Consider the following 14349-nt stretch of genomic DNA (forward strand, 5'->3'; position numbering starts at 1 on the left):
TACTACGGTCGGTTCTGGGGTTAAGTCTCTCACTGGTGATGTAAGAAGGTCGACTGTGAGATAGATAGTCATTTCAGGGCCTAGAGGATGAGCGAACAATGGTCCTGATCAGGATAGGTTGACCGGCCTGGACGTCGCCCTCTTTCTTAATCCCCTGCAGGAGGCAGCACTTCTCTCACTCAGCTCAGGTGCCGCTGAGGTTGGTTCTGTCTTTACTTCTCGTGGCCCCAGCTTAGAGCAAGCTTAGGGACCCATTGAGCATCTCACTGCAACTCCCTCTTGGAAGTGGGGCGGGGTGGAGTGGGCAGAGGACAGCCTGAAATTGGCGACACGGGGACAGAGGATCATACTCTTCAGCTCTCTGGTGGGCCAAATCCCAGCCACCTAGACTAGGGTCGTTAGTATCCCAGAGAATGAGGGATATGTGGCTGAGCCTGGGGGGCGCCTCTGCTTCTGTTCCTTTAAGGAGCCGCTGTTTAGCATTCCTGCTGCTGCCGCTGCCACTGCCTGACTCTACGCGCTGATTGGCTGGAATCAATTGAGAAGGGAGCCAGGGAGAGATGCTCTTGACTCCACTCAGATCCATCCTGGGGACCTGAGCAGAAGGGGTTCTCGCCTCACCTAGCCTTTGCCTGGGCTCCCGCTTCTTCTTTGCCCCTGGGCCTCGGCCCAGAATTCACAACGGGCGACACGGAGCCGCCAGTGCTGGAGGGGGAGCCATGGGTGCGGGGCAGCGTGGGGGCAGAGGCCCCGGGACGCCCGCCCGGCCCCAGGCCCCGCTCCGCCCGGGCGCCCCCACGGGTGCCCCCGCCTTCCTGGTCTGAGCAATGCGAATGTGCTCGGGAGCCCGGTGGCGGCGGCGTGGAAACTGGCGTGGGCTGGGGGGTCCGAGGCGCGGGGGGCAGTGCCATGCACAAGCACCAGCACTGCTGTAAGTGCCCCGAGTGCTATGAGGTGACCCGCCTGGCCGCCCTGCGGCGTCTAGAGCCTCCTGGCTATGGGGACTGGCAGGTGCCGGACCCCTATGGGCCAACTGGGGGCAATGGGGCCAGCTCCAGTTATGGAGGCTACAGCTCGCAGACCTTGCCTTCACAAGCCGGGGCTACCCCCACTCCTCGCACCAAGGCCAAGCTCATCCCCACAGGCCGAGATGTGGGGCCAGTGCCCCCTAAGCCAGTCCCCAGCAAGAGCACCCCAAAACTCAACGGCAGTGGCCCCAGCTGGTGGCCTGAGTGCACCTGTACCAATCGGGATTGGTATGAGCAGGTAAGGACCAGCGGATTCGGGGTGGGGGTGATGGGACAACCCCAAAGGACTAAGGGTTGGGGTCTAAGAAGTCTGGGGAACAGTAGAGGTTGTTGGGGCGGGGGGCTCTATGTCTGTGGACCTGAGCCGTAGCACTGCAGCTGACCAAAGAGAGACTGTTGCAAATATGTGCTTCCATATGTGTCTGTTTAGGGGTCTCCATTTGAAGGGGATTGGGAGGAGCTGTTTGTATGGGGGGTGATAGCATGGCGGAGGGGCACATTTTCTAGTGTGGGGGATTTGGGATTGTCTCAATGCAGGGAGTGGGGGGGGAGGTGGTAATGTCTCTGTGTCTGGCAGGGGGCGGGAGGTTCTGCGGGGGTTGTATGTGGTGTGTGTCTCCATAGGAGGGGAGGAGGGGGCATGGTGCTCTGCGTAGGGGGGACATATGTGTTTGTATGTATGTTGGGGTGTGTGGAAGAAAGCAATGGAGCTTGTGTGAATATATGTAGCGGAGCCCATGTGCCCAGCTGACTGAGCTTCATCTCTCATACCATGAGTCCCTCTCCATCCCAGTCCCTTTGTGTGTGAACATGCACATGGATATGTGAGAATGTCTCTCTGAATGTGGAGGTGTTTCTGTAGACGAGGCTGCAGGGATAGCTGTTTGCCTGTGTGTGTCTCCATGTATATGTGTATAAGCATGTGGCTGCAAGAGTGTACACGTGTGTGTGCCCTTGTGTGTGTGTGTGTGTGTGTGTGTTCGCGCGCGCGCGCGCGCACACGCGCGCGTGTGTGTTGTCTCTGGTGGGAAGCGTTTGACAGGCAAAAGAGGGGAGAGGGAGGAGGCGAGACATGTCCCAAGCAAGGCTGAGAGGCTGCTAGAAGGACAGACTCTTTTGTCCAAGCTGCTCTGAAGTGTGTGTGCTGCTGGGGGGGGGGGGGGGGGGGGGGAGTGTTAAACAAGCCTTCTTGCTCCAAAGAAGGCATATTGCCTGGAACCAGGCAAAGGGCAGCTGCCCTAGTGCAGGCTCTGGCTGCCCTGAGTGGGGCATAGCCTTTGTAGGTACCCACAGATGTGGGAGAGCTTAGCTTCCCGGCTCTGATTTGGCACAGCTTGGGAGCCCCTGGGTGCTGGGCACAACTCCGGCTTCCACTCCCAGCCTGAACTGCCAGCATAGAAAATGGAAGGAGCATCTGTGGGAGAAGCAGCAAAATGGAGGCTGGGCAGGAAGAGCCAGGTCTCAGGCACGAATGGCGGAGGGCCTGTTTAGTTCTTCAGTTCTGCAGCCCCCAGGATGGAAAGAGGGGAGGAGGAGAGGCTTTGCTGCCTATGGCAGGTGCTGACTGCCCCAAAGTGGTGACCATTCTGGTCATCCCCGTCCTCTTCTGAGGATAGGATGTGCTTTTACCTAGAAGCAAAAGAGGGGGCTTCTTGGAGAGATGAATCCTCTGTTCTGTCTGTCTGTCTGCCTACACCTCTTCCTGTGTCCCTAGCCTGGTTCCTTGCCCTCTCCAGTAAGTCCCCTCTCTCCTTTGCCCCTCCCTTAACAAACACACTCTCATGCCTGGCCTGCCCAGTGGGAAATAGGTGCCAATTCCAGGTCTGGGCCCATTGGGTACCGTTTCTTTACCGAGGCTGGTCTTTGGCTGGCTCCTGACCCTAGAGGCAAGGTTCCTGAGTGGGTGTGGGACCAGAGCTAGAGGGAGGACTACTGGGAGCTGAGACCTCTAGGTACCACCCAAAGTAGGCTGGAGGCATGGCTTGTCACAGGTGGAGTATCCACGGTGCCCCAGGTGCAAGACAGAGCTCCATGGGCTTTCTTTGGCTCTGTATCTATTGTACTGTACTTCAGTCAGCTGTGCTGGTTTGGGGGTCTCTGAAGAAGCAGTGAGTTCTCCTCCTGGGACCAGGGTGAGGCTACAGCTGGAGTCCTACTACCGACTCCTTAAGGCTACAGAACATGAAGGAGGAAATAGACGAGGCATGGCTAGTCAGCACTCTTGAAGCCCGTGCTGCAAAGGATGGGGGTGGGAAGTGGAAAGCAGAGGAGGGTCTGTCAGAAGAGCCCTCACTCTAGGTTTCCAGCTGTTCTTATACTGGGGCCAAAACTTAAGAAAGGTATAGCATAGCCAGGGGGATTTGGACCAGTGCTGGGACACCTGGTGAAGAGAGGCAAGGGGGCTCCTTCAGTTTTGGAAGCGATTGTGGGAATCAGGAAGCAGGTAGACCTCTCTGTACAGAGTCAGATTTCCACTTGAACCATGGCCACAAGTATGTCCTGCCTGGAAGGCAATGTCTCTGTGTTGCTAACAACAACTTGTGTTTTTTTGACCCCTTCCCTTGCCTGTCTGCCCATGGCTACTGTGTGTTAAAGATCACAAATTCTGCTTCAAATGTCTATGGGTCATCGGATTCTCCTTTGTAGGAAATTTTGTCTACCCCAGTCCTGTCCTACCCTGGTTTGTCCTCAGACTCCTGGCCAATTCCCATGTTGAGCCTTTCTTCTGGGACACACAAAGGGTTCAAATCAGAAGTCACTTTGGAAAAAAAATGGATTGGGATTTTTACTCCTGTCCATTTGAGAACTTGGATTTCTGGAACCTTCGAAGGAGGTGTAAAAATAGGGCTTCCAAGGTACTCTGATGAGAATAACATGGGGAAGAAATGAGCAGCCAAAATACCACTGGCCTTGAAGCTTCCTATAGCCCACTGAGTACCTGGACATATAGGTTCTATATCCTAACTCCCAGTGTGCCCTTAGGCACACCCTACAACCTCTCTGGGCCTTAGTGTTCCCAACTGTCATGTGAAAGTGGTTGGATAAGGTAGTGTCTGTTGTCTTCCCTGTGGGAGTTTATGATCTTGAAGTCAGGGAGAGCTATGGTTCAGAAATGGAGAGGTTCCCTGGCCAGGCTTCTGGGCATTTCCTGTGGATGTTGGGTGTGGTATGGTTTGCCCACCATGCTCCATCTCTGCCATCCCCCTTAGGCCAGCCCTGCACCCCTCCTAGTGAACCCAGAGGCCCTGGAGCCCAGCCTATCGGTGAGTGCACCACTGGTTGGCTCAGTCTCAGACAATTGATCTGGGCTAAACAAACAGCTGGGTTTGGACTGCTATGCTTGGACACAAGGGGAGGGGGTCAGCCTGTCCCCATCTGTGGTCTAGAGATGCCTTGTGCTGTGCTTGGGATCTTTGTGGGAGTGGGGAAGGAAGCAAGTTGACTAGAGGACGGATGGCTAGGAGGGCAGGACACCCTGAAGGAAGTGCTTCTGTCTTCTTTTAGGTGAATGGCAGTGATGGAATGTTCAAGTATGAGGAGATAGTACTGGAGCGGGTAAGTTTTCCAGTAGGGGGATTGGGAAATGGGGGGCAAGGGTTGCATCCAGGAAAGGGGAGGATTTCAAGACCTGAGCAGCATTTCAAGACTCCTGGGGGTGGGGTCTGTATTGAGAGTTTGGGGACACAGGGCCAATCAACTCCCTTACAAATATCAATTCATCTTGCTGAATGAGGCCTGGAAAAGTGGGGTGGAGGTTAGTTTGCTGAGGCCTCCCCACCAAAATGGTCCACACAGGCTGAGAAAATGTTAGGTTTCTGATGAATGTGTCCCATTCTACCATGGGACCTGGAGAACTGACTCTGGGGTACATAGGGAGATGGAGTGCCAAGAACCCTCCTTTGTGCTCTCAGAATGAAATGACTGTGCCCTTCCACCCCTTCTCAGGGCAACTCTGGCCTGGGCTTCAGTATCGCAGGTGGCATCGACAACCCTCATGTCCCTGATGACCCTGGCATCTTTATTACCAAGATCATTCCTGGTGGAGCAGCTGCCATGGATGGGAGGCTGGGGTGAGATGGCTTGGAAGCAGGGTTGTGGGTGGAAGGGACAGGATGGAGATGATGAGAGGACAGGGGCCAGCCTGGCAGGATGACTCTTCCATTATATTGGAGAAGGAGAAGGAAAAAGGAGGAAGGGAGAGAAGAGGAGAGGGAGGATGCAGAAGAGGTACATAGTAGAGGGGCGGTGGCACAGTGTCATGCCTCTTGGACTTTCCCTCGCAGGGTGAATGACTGTGTGCTACGGGTGAATGAGGTAGACGTGTCTGAGGTGGTGCACAGCAGGGCCGTGGAGGCACTGAAGGAGGCAGGCCCGGTGGTGCGGTTGGTGGTACGGAGGCGACAGCCCCCACCTGAGACTATCATGGAGGTCAACCTGCTCAAAGGACCAAAAGGTGAGGCCCTCTTGGTTCCTATGCTCTAGCCATGCACCCCCCACCCCCCCAGCCCCCAGTTCCTGGCTGCCCCAAGGGGGAATGAAAGGGAGTGGCTTTTCTCTTAGTTTGAGTTGCTCCAGTCCCAGCCCATAGCCTTCTCTCTCGACCTCAGGTTTCAACCCATATTGACCTTGGGATGATGGGCTGGTGTTTGGGATTGCTAGTGGGAAAGGAGCTCTTGGAGGGGACAGTGGGATGGCTGGGAGGGAATTGGCTTTGAAATGGATGAAACATGCTAACTTCTTGTGGCTCTCTCCCACTTGCTGCTGGCTGCCATCTAGGCCTGGGTTTCAGCATTGCTGGGGGCATTGGCAACCAGCACATCCCAGGAGACAACAGCATCTACATCACCAAGATCATTGAAGGAGGGGCTGCTCAAAAGGATGGACGTCTACAGATTGGGGACAGGCTGCTTGCGGTGAGATATCGTTCATGGGGGTGCCCCAACAGTAAGGTAGGAAAGAGCAGCTCTGGTGCCCTCTCACTCCATCTAAATCTCAGGAGAGGATGAGGCACTTTGGAGAATTTCAAGAATATCGCCTGAACTGTGTTTACCCAGATAACAAGGCTCTAGTTCTTTCCACGGTGGGGCCAGCCACTCTTATATCCCTGTAACCCTACCTTACTTGGAACTGTTCGTATACTGACAGAGCATTCTTTTGAGTTCCCTAGAGAGACTTTTCCCTTCTAAGACCCACCCCAGGGTGTCTCTTTTTCTAGGTGAACAACACCAATCTGCAGGACGTGAGGCATGAGGAAGCTGTGGCCTCACTGAAGAACACATCAGACATGGTCTATCTGAAGGTGGCCAAGCCAGGCAGCCTCCATCTCAACGACATGTATGCTCCCCCCGACTATGCCAGCAGTACGTACCCATTGGTCTTCAGCCCGGGCTTCAGAGGGAACAAGTACAGAAGATACTGTCATAACTGAATCCAGGTCCCAACCCTGTGCTTGGGAGTCGGGTGCCCTTGGGCAAGTCCTTTTCACACCTTTAGTTGCCTCTTTAGCCCAAAGAAGCTAATGAGATATATGCTGCCTTCCTCATAGGACTGGTGCAAGGATAAAATGAGATCATGGGTGAGAAAGCCCTTGGAAAAATTATTAGGCTTCAGAGATGTCAGGGCTTAGTATTAGTCACATCTCTAGTCATGCTTTCCTTGTAGACTGCCTTGACTTCAGCTCTTTCTAAGAGTCACGTCTGGGCTCTAGAAAGGGACTGAGGAGGAGGAACCCTGGAGTGAAGGTGGGTAGTGGGTAAAGCAGAGAGCCGTGGCCTAGGGAATCAGCATCCCTTGGTCTTTCTTGCACATCCTTGGAGGGAGTTGGGGAAAATTCCATAGTGGGACGTCTCTGGACTCTTTTTCTCTCTTTTCTCACCTCAGCTTTCACTGCCTTGGCTGACAACCACATAAGCCATAATTCCAGCCTGGGTTATCTCGGGGCTGTGGAGAGCAAGGTCGCCTACCCTGCTCCTCCTCAGGTGCCCCCTACACGCTACTCTCCCATTCCCAGGCACATGCTGGCTGAGGAAGACTTTACCAGGTAAGGCTCCCCTCTATTCTTTCGACCTAGGGTAGGGTCAGGATAAGATTTATGGCTGGCCTTCTTGTTAGTATGGCTAAAGGACAAGGCCCAGATCTGTAAGATCTGGGGGGTGGGGGTGGGGGGTGGCCTTCTCTGTGAGGCCTTCGGAGTCTAGAGAGGAACATGAGTGGCTGCAAAAATGAGTTCTGCCATCAGGGGGAGTGCCGAGCGAATGGCCCAGATCAGAAGATGCAGATCCGGGGTGGGGTGAATCGTTTAGGGGGCTGAGGAAGTGGAGGCGAAGCGGGTGCGGCGGCGTGGGGGGGGGCGGGTTCTCGTCCCGGGACAGTAGCAAACCTCTCTTCAGTAGCCATCCGTAATCGCTGAAGAGGGCCTTTCAGCCGACGGGCTTGGCAGGAGTCAGAGGTCCACCAGGCCAGCCCGGGAGCGCACGAGGAAGGGCTCCGCCCCGTGGTGGTGATGGTGGTGGTGGCGGCGGCAGCGGGCCAGGGCCGTTGAACTGGTCAGGCAGGCCTGGGTTGCAGGGGCACAAGTTTGTGGGGTGGGGCCTAGGTGGCTGCTGGGCGGGCTGCTACGGAGAGAGAGAAGGGTAGGCCGACCTGGGGAGAATCAGACGAGCCATGGAGAGGGCTCGCAAGTTCTCCGGCTCAAGCTTGGCCCTGGGTCTGGGCTCGGCCTCGACTTCGGCCTGGAGGAGGGCCTCGCAGAGGTGGGCCTGGCCCCTCCGCTCCCTGCGGCCTGGCGGGGATGCCAGGTAGGGAGCATCGCACGCACCCAAGACTTGGAACAGCAAGAAAGGATAAGGCCCACTTGAGATCTGGGCCTCCTATGAGGAAAGATGCTTGTTGACAAATGGAGATAAGAAGATGGGACAGTGCTGGGGAGTCAGGCGAGTTATATGGATAACCATGTGCAGATAATTCCACTCACCTGGTGGCACTGTGACTATTTAGAGAGAATGTGGCCTTAATGTCTCCACTCTTCAATTTAACCCCTAAGTGCCCTTTGGGGACTGGGATTTCTTCATGTTTTTCTTTCACACCACTGGTCAGTGGTGGCTGCTATGTTGTTGGGGGAAGGTAGAAAGAGACATAGTTGGCGGGTGGAACTTCAAAACTTCACAGGTATCCTTTGGACTGTGAGGGACATCAACCCAGGGTGACTCCACTGCCCTTAACACGTTTCTCTTTCAGCCCAGGGCCTTTCACAGAGCTTACTAAAACAGAAGACCTCAGGGAAGAAGATGAAGGAGTGAGCTGTGCAATTGGGGTTCTAGAGTTCTGGATGAGGTTTTATTGACCCGAGAGTGCTGAGGAAGGGCCATTGGGAAATTGACGAGGAGACTTTAGGAAGGAGGGAAGAGGAACTGAAACTTGGCACCCGACACAAAAGAGCAGCCAAGCAGGTTTCAAGAGACAAAGGGAAGAACAGGGGTATCACCCAGAAAAGCCCAAGTCTTCCTACAGCAAGTATGGATCTGTGACGGGCTGGAACTCACAGGGGGAACAGTTCCTGTCTTCCTTTGTACTGACCTCTCTCGTCATATCTTTCCTCCTTTCCCTCCAGAGAGCCCCGCAAGATCATCCTGCACAAAGGTTCTACAGGTCTGGGCTTCAACATTGTAGGAGGAGAAGATGGAGAAGGCATTTTTGTTTCCTTCATCCTGGCAGGAGGCCCAGCTGACCTAAGTGGGGAGTTGCGAAGGGGAGACCGGATCTTATCGGTGAGACAGAGGCGAGGCGAGGTGGGGGTTGGGTGTGTGGGGGGGGAATGGGTGCTGTGCCAGGCTAAAAGGGAGGAGGGGAGCCCTTGTGTCCGCCAAGAAATGTTTCTTGGGTTCAGGGAAGGGCTAAGAACTGAAGAAAAATGTAAATTGTCTTTATAAATATCTTTAATGAGGGAAAAGCGACCAAAAACTAGACTTATGCTTGAAGAAGGAATGAATGTCCTTGGATCTTAGCTTTCATTGGCATTTGGGTTCCACAAAATAATTATTACACCAGAGGTATTGTATTCTTTAGGCCTAATAGCGGGGGGGGGGGGGGGCGGGGGCCGGCGGACGACAAGGATGGAATTTGGGGGAAACAAATCCAAATAGGTTGAGAGATAGATTGTACATCCCTTTTCCGATCCTGCTATAAGGGGGGACTCTTTCTTGCCTGTGGGGTGGCTCACAGCTCCTCTCTTTGGACAGGTAAATGGAGTCAACCTGAGGAATGCTACTCATGAGCAGGCAGCAGCTGCTCTGAAACGGGCTGGCCAATCAGTCACCATTGTGGCCCAGTACCGACCTGAAGGTAAGGGAAGGGAAGGTGAAGGTGGAAAGAGATGAGTTTAAACTTATACTTTGTATTAGCTTTTCCCACCGTAGGTAACAAAGCCATTTGACCAGGTCCGTGGTATTCTAGTGCAGTCAGCTCTTATTTCCTTTTCCTTCTCTAGAAGACAGTGGGTTTGGTTTGGGTCCGTTTGGGAGCATCAATCAAGGCAGTGCTTAGAGCCTGCCGATGAGGCGGGTGCAGTACTGCAGAAAGCCGGTAGCGGGCAGCAGCCTACGAGAAGAAGCACCAGAGGATTTTAGGGCAATTGGAAAAGCCAGAGGGGCTCCCAGGCGGTGATTGGGAATTGTGTGCTCTGGGAAAGAGTAACTCTTGGTTAGAAGGACTTCAGAGAGTAAGAAATCCAACCTCGTAAAAGATCTTGGGTCAAATGTTTACGAATCCCGTTTCTTTCTCTTCATCAAAATATGGTGTTACGAAACCCTCGGGATGGGGAATTCAGGAACAGAATCACACCCCTATGGACATCTTTGTATTTCTCTCTCCGCTAGAAGGCCCTCCGCAGGGGCGAGTGGGCGGGGCCGGTTATGCAAACACAGGTGTTTGATTGGCCCGGGCCAGCGGAGGCCCAGGTGCCGAGGTGAACTGTAGGAAGGCGCGCCCCAGCCTGCCAGCCAGCTGGACAACCATTGGCGCGAGGAGCGGGTCCTCCAGCCGCACGCCCCGCCCCCTGACCCAGGCGGAGGGCGACGGGCGCCCCTCCTCCCCTTGCGCCTCTGGCGTCTCCTCCTCTATCCCCTCCCTCTCCTCCCCCTTTCCCCTCCTCCCGCGCGCCCCGCTTTGTGTCCGTGGTCTCCCGCGCGGGACAGAGGGACCAGCCGGAGCTTTCTCGACACTAGACCTGGATTCCGACTGGGCTCCAGGTGAGGTGGGACAGATAAGGGCCAGGCGCCCTCGCAGTTCGCCCAGCCTCTCCACTGTGCTGTTCTCAGCCTTTTTTCCAACATTGCTCCCCGTTTCTGTCCTCTCCCCAGAAAGCCTGCGCGGCTCACCCCAGGCCCCTTCCCCGCCTCCGGGGCTTCCTTGGCTACTCTGCGAAGGGCTCTCTGCCCACCGAACGCTGTCTGGCTTTTATCTCCGTGCCATCGCTTCTTCTCATCAACTGTTGCTCCTTTTCGCCCTAAAGCTTCAGTGCTGCCCACAGCCTCCTTTCTGCTGCGTCCCCAGCTGCCCTCGATCCCTCACAGGAATTTTCTAAAGCTTCCCCTTTCCCCTTGCGCATTTCTCTCCCTAACCAACCATAAGAACTCCGGCAATTAGTTTAGGACTCCCGTGCCTGTCTTCTCAAGGTTTTCATTCTGTACCAGACGTTTTTCGTCGTCTCCCCTCCCTCTTGTAAGCCTGGCCTTTGTCCCTTTGGGCTGTAGCGCCTGGGTTCCTTGGACACCCAGGCCCTGCAGGCCTGTAACCCTAGTGGAGGAAGGGACCTGGTCCGGGCAGGTGCTCTAGTTTTGCTAGAAGAACGGCAGAAGCCGGGATCCCTGTGACATACCTAAGAAGACTTATATGCAACCACCTTTGTCCTCCCCACCCCTCCCCCACGCTAGTTCTGAGCCCTAAGAGAAAGGGCCCTGTCACCCTTTCTATCAGGCTTAGTGGGCAAAGATAATTGGAAAGAGAGATGCAAATGGACACTTCCAATCATTTCTTTTCATGTTTGGCGTTCAGCTTCCTGACAGGGAATACTCCTTGGGGATAGTTTATTTATTTATTTATTTATTTATTTATTTATTTAATGAACCAGGCTTGTGATGTTTGCTCTCAGGAGAGAGTTTGCCATTGGATTTTTCTTAGCAACTAATATTTCTTTTCTTTCTTTTTTCCCCTCAATTTAAGAGTATGTTCTGCAAAGGAAATGGCTTCTCATTACTTGCCCTGTCGCCTGCCCCACCCCCTGCACCGCAGTGTCTGTGTGAGTGTGTGTGTGTGTGTGTGTGTGTGTGTGTGTGTGTGTGTAAGAGAAAATGATGTTTCGGTTATTCTCTCTGATGCTGGGCACATGGAAACAATACTGTGAATTTGTCTGGTGGCGGTGTGCTGGAAACTGGTGACTAAATATTTCTATGACTTTTGTTTGGGGAATGCAACTGGTCTGCATAAAAAGCTGTAAGTGGCTAAAGTGATTCCTGCAGTGCCTGCTGCTCTGCGTGTATTTTTGAAAGTTTATGATGTAGACTGAGGTGCTGACTTGTCAGGTCTTTCTACCATTTGCTACACAGGGCCTTCCAGTCTCATTTTTTTTCCCTTTGGTTTGCTCAATCCAACAGAGCCCTAATAAGCAAAGCCTTTTCTTTTTCATTTGAAAATGGATCTTTAGGTGCTGGTCTAGATAGATCATCAAACATTCTGCATTGAATCCATACTTTTTTTTAACATTAAATTCTCATATCTAAAAGTAAGAATTCAATGTTGATAAATTTAAAATATATTAAATATGGTTCTTTGGAGGATTGCATCATGGTGGCTGTTTGCAAGGGGAATACTCCCGAGTAGTAGAGACTGTGCATGGTATTGGCTAAGCAGCTGTTGATTATTTGGATTCTCACGTAGAATGTGAGCACTGGACTGGGTGGGTCAGATCACAGTCTGCACCCCTACTGTGCGGACTGGAACAAGGACTGGAGAGCCAGACCTCAACTGGTGTGAGGTCACACCGGGAAAGTTGCTGAGGGTCAGCAAACCATTTAATCTTGAGGTCCACCAGGGGACACATACAATGGTTGCAACAACTGAGACCTCAGACTAGTTTGGAGTGGAAGGGGGCTGGAGAGCCAGCAGGGGATTAGGAGAAGGAATGAGGGAAAGAAGCTTGTATAAGGAGGCTATGCACAGGCTCTATTCCAGTGCAGCCTTTGACTACATCATATTCAGCATGAGAACTTAAAAATAGCGTTGACTAATTAGAACAGTCAGGATAAGAACTTTTTTTCTGCCTTTTAAAATGTTTTAAATGAGATATAAGTCATAATAGCATTCACTTCCCATATGGAGGTCTATAGTTCAGTGACAGTTCAATGACACAGAGTTGTGCCTGTGTTGCCACAGATAAATTTAGAAGGTTTTCATGATCCTCCATCTCCTTTTAATACATAAAGAGGCACAGGCATCGGGAAGGTGATAGGTTTAAGGCACTTGCTTCCTAGTGTATCTCCCTTGAACATGCAGGGAGCTGGATGGCAACTTAGAAATGCTCCTAACTTGAGACTTTTTTGTATATGTGGCTTGCTTAGTGGGGGTTAATGAGGCATAGGAACTGGGTCTTTCTATTTGAGCTTTATATTGTGCCTAGCATGGGTGCTTTACAAAGTGTTTTCGTGATGACATTTTGGAAATATTAAAAAAGAAACAGAAGTGCTAAATGACAAGGAATCACAGGGAAAGATGTTATTTAATAGTTTCAGTTCTGATTGCTCCAAACCATCGTGGATACAAAAATCCTACCTGTTAGCTAAACATCTCATCAAATGGAAAAATGTAAACAACTGGCACATGGCAGAGGCTTTCTTCTAAACTATTTTAAAATGGATAATATTTCTCATTGACTTATTGAATTGCAGTGCCAAGGTGAAGATGGGCTTGGCATTTTAACATTTTGGGGGTGTCCTACACTTTCCCCCTACTTACTGTGTTTCAGCCTCTGCTTAAAAACTGAGCTAGTGGTTATTTGGAAAGACCTTTTGTTTTTGGAGTAGAAACCTGATCTCTAAATGAAGATGTGAGCCAGAAATTGATCAATAAAGTAGCCCAACTGGAGACTGATCCTCTCTGAACAGTTTGTTTCTACTGGAATGTACATCTCCACTGGGTAGGAGCATTCTAAGGGAGCGAAGGACTTTTTCTGTTTTGAGGTGCTTACCACAGAAACCCCTCCACATAAGGCCTAGAAGAGCTTGGGATCGGGGCTGATAATGACATGCACGTTCCAAAGGGTTATTTTTCTTACAGCATTTCCCCATATTTGGGGATGAAGGGTGTAAACACTGCTACCCTATCAATATGATCTTTCACGAGAGCAGAGATAAAAGTACAGCGAGGCAAAGAAAGTTTTGAAACTCCTACTGCATTCCTAAAATAAGGTTAAGGCAAGCATGAAGATGAATTCTCAGCAGTGAAAAGGTGGAAAGAACCCCAGTGTCCATCAAGCCAAGACTGGGTAAACAAAATGCACTCTAACAATAGACTGAGTTTTTTTTTTTTATTCCACCATAAAACGGAATAAAGAATGGCTGAACCTTGAAAACACTAAAAAGAAGCCAGGAATTTTCACCACCACTCCAGAGGCAGAGGCAGAGGCAGAGGCAGAGGCAGGCAGATCTCTGAGTCCCAGACCAGCCTGGTTGACAGACCGGGCTCCAGAAAGGCCAGGGCTGCATAGTGAGACCCTGTCTTAGAAACAAAACTAAAACAACAAAACCAAAAAGAAACCAGATACATTGCATGATTTTATTTATGTAAATTGGCCAGGAGAGGCAAATTAATGGAAGCAAAAGACCTAGAGCTGTGGTGAAGTGAGGAATGGGGGATATTCTCTCTCTCTCTCTCTCTCTCTCTCTCTCTCTCTCTCTCTCTCTCTCTCTCTCTCTCTTTCTAATACACAGCGAGGGACAAGCTTTGGGAGAGCGATAGGTTTACAATACTGGCTTCCTAATGTATCTCCCCTGCACAAGTAGGGGTTGGATGCCATATAATCTGTGGGTTTGGTGCATAGGTTGTTAAATTGCTTCACCTATATCATTATGTTCTGCACACTTTGTAGGGAAGCAAAGGGAGGTTTCCACACAGGGTTTCTCTGTGTAGCCTTGGCTGTCCTGGACCTCTCTTTGTAGACCAGGCTGGCCTCAAACTCACAGAGATCCACCTGCCTCTGCCTCCCAAGTTCTTGGATTGAATGTGTGTGCTGCCATCACCATGGCCACTACCACTACCACCTGGCTGTCCT

The 14349-nt window shown here is 51.9% G+C and overlaps 1 protein-coding gene across 7 annotated transcripts in view; it reads left to right on the plus strand.

Annotated features, from left to right (window-relative positions):
* Positions 1–499: 499 nt before the first annotated feature.
* Positions 500–14349, plus strand: part of Dlg3 (discs large MAGUK scaffold protein 3) — a 52688-nt gene continuing 38838 nt past the window's right edge. Inside the window, exons 1-10 of one of the 7 annotated variants that reach the window (XM_051142484.1) lie at positions 500–1266; positions 4238–4291; positions 4533–4583; positions 4974–5098; positions 5312–5481; positions 5805–5941; positions 6244–6388; positions 6909–7068; positions 8638–8794; positions 9266–9368. In XM_051142484.1, coding sequence (XP_050998441.1) covers positions 910–1266; positions 4238–4291; positions 4533–4583; positions 4974–5098; positions 5312–5481; positions 5805–5941; positions 6244–6388; positions 6909–7068; positions 8638–8794; positions 9266–9368 — 1459 coding nt within the window. In that variant the 5' untranslated portion in view covers positions 500–909. Of the gene's footprint in view, positions 1267–4237; positions 4292–4532; positions 4584–4973; positions 5099–5311; positions 5482–5804; positions 5942–6243; positions 6389–6908; positions 7069–7655; positions 7826–8637; positions 8795–9265; positions 9369–10160; positions 10274–14349 lie in introns of those variants that run through there. The other 6 variants (XM_051142486.1, XM_051142483.1, XM_051142487.1 and 3 more) reach the window with 6 other exon arrangements.

This window comes from Acomys russatus, chromosome X, assembly GCF_903995435.1.
Source record: "Acomys russatus chromosome X, mAcoRus1.1, whole genome shotgun sequence".
Classification (NCBI taxonomy): domain Eukaryota; kingdom Metazoa; phylum Chordata; class Mammalia; order Rodentia; family Muridae; genus Acomys; species Acomys russatus.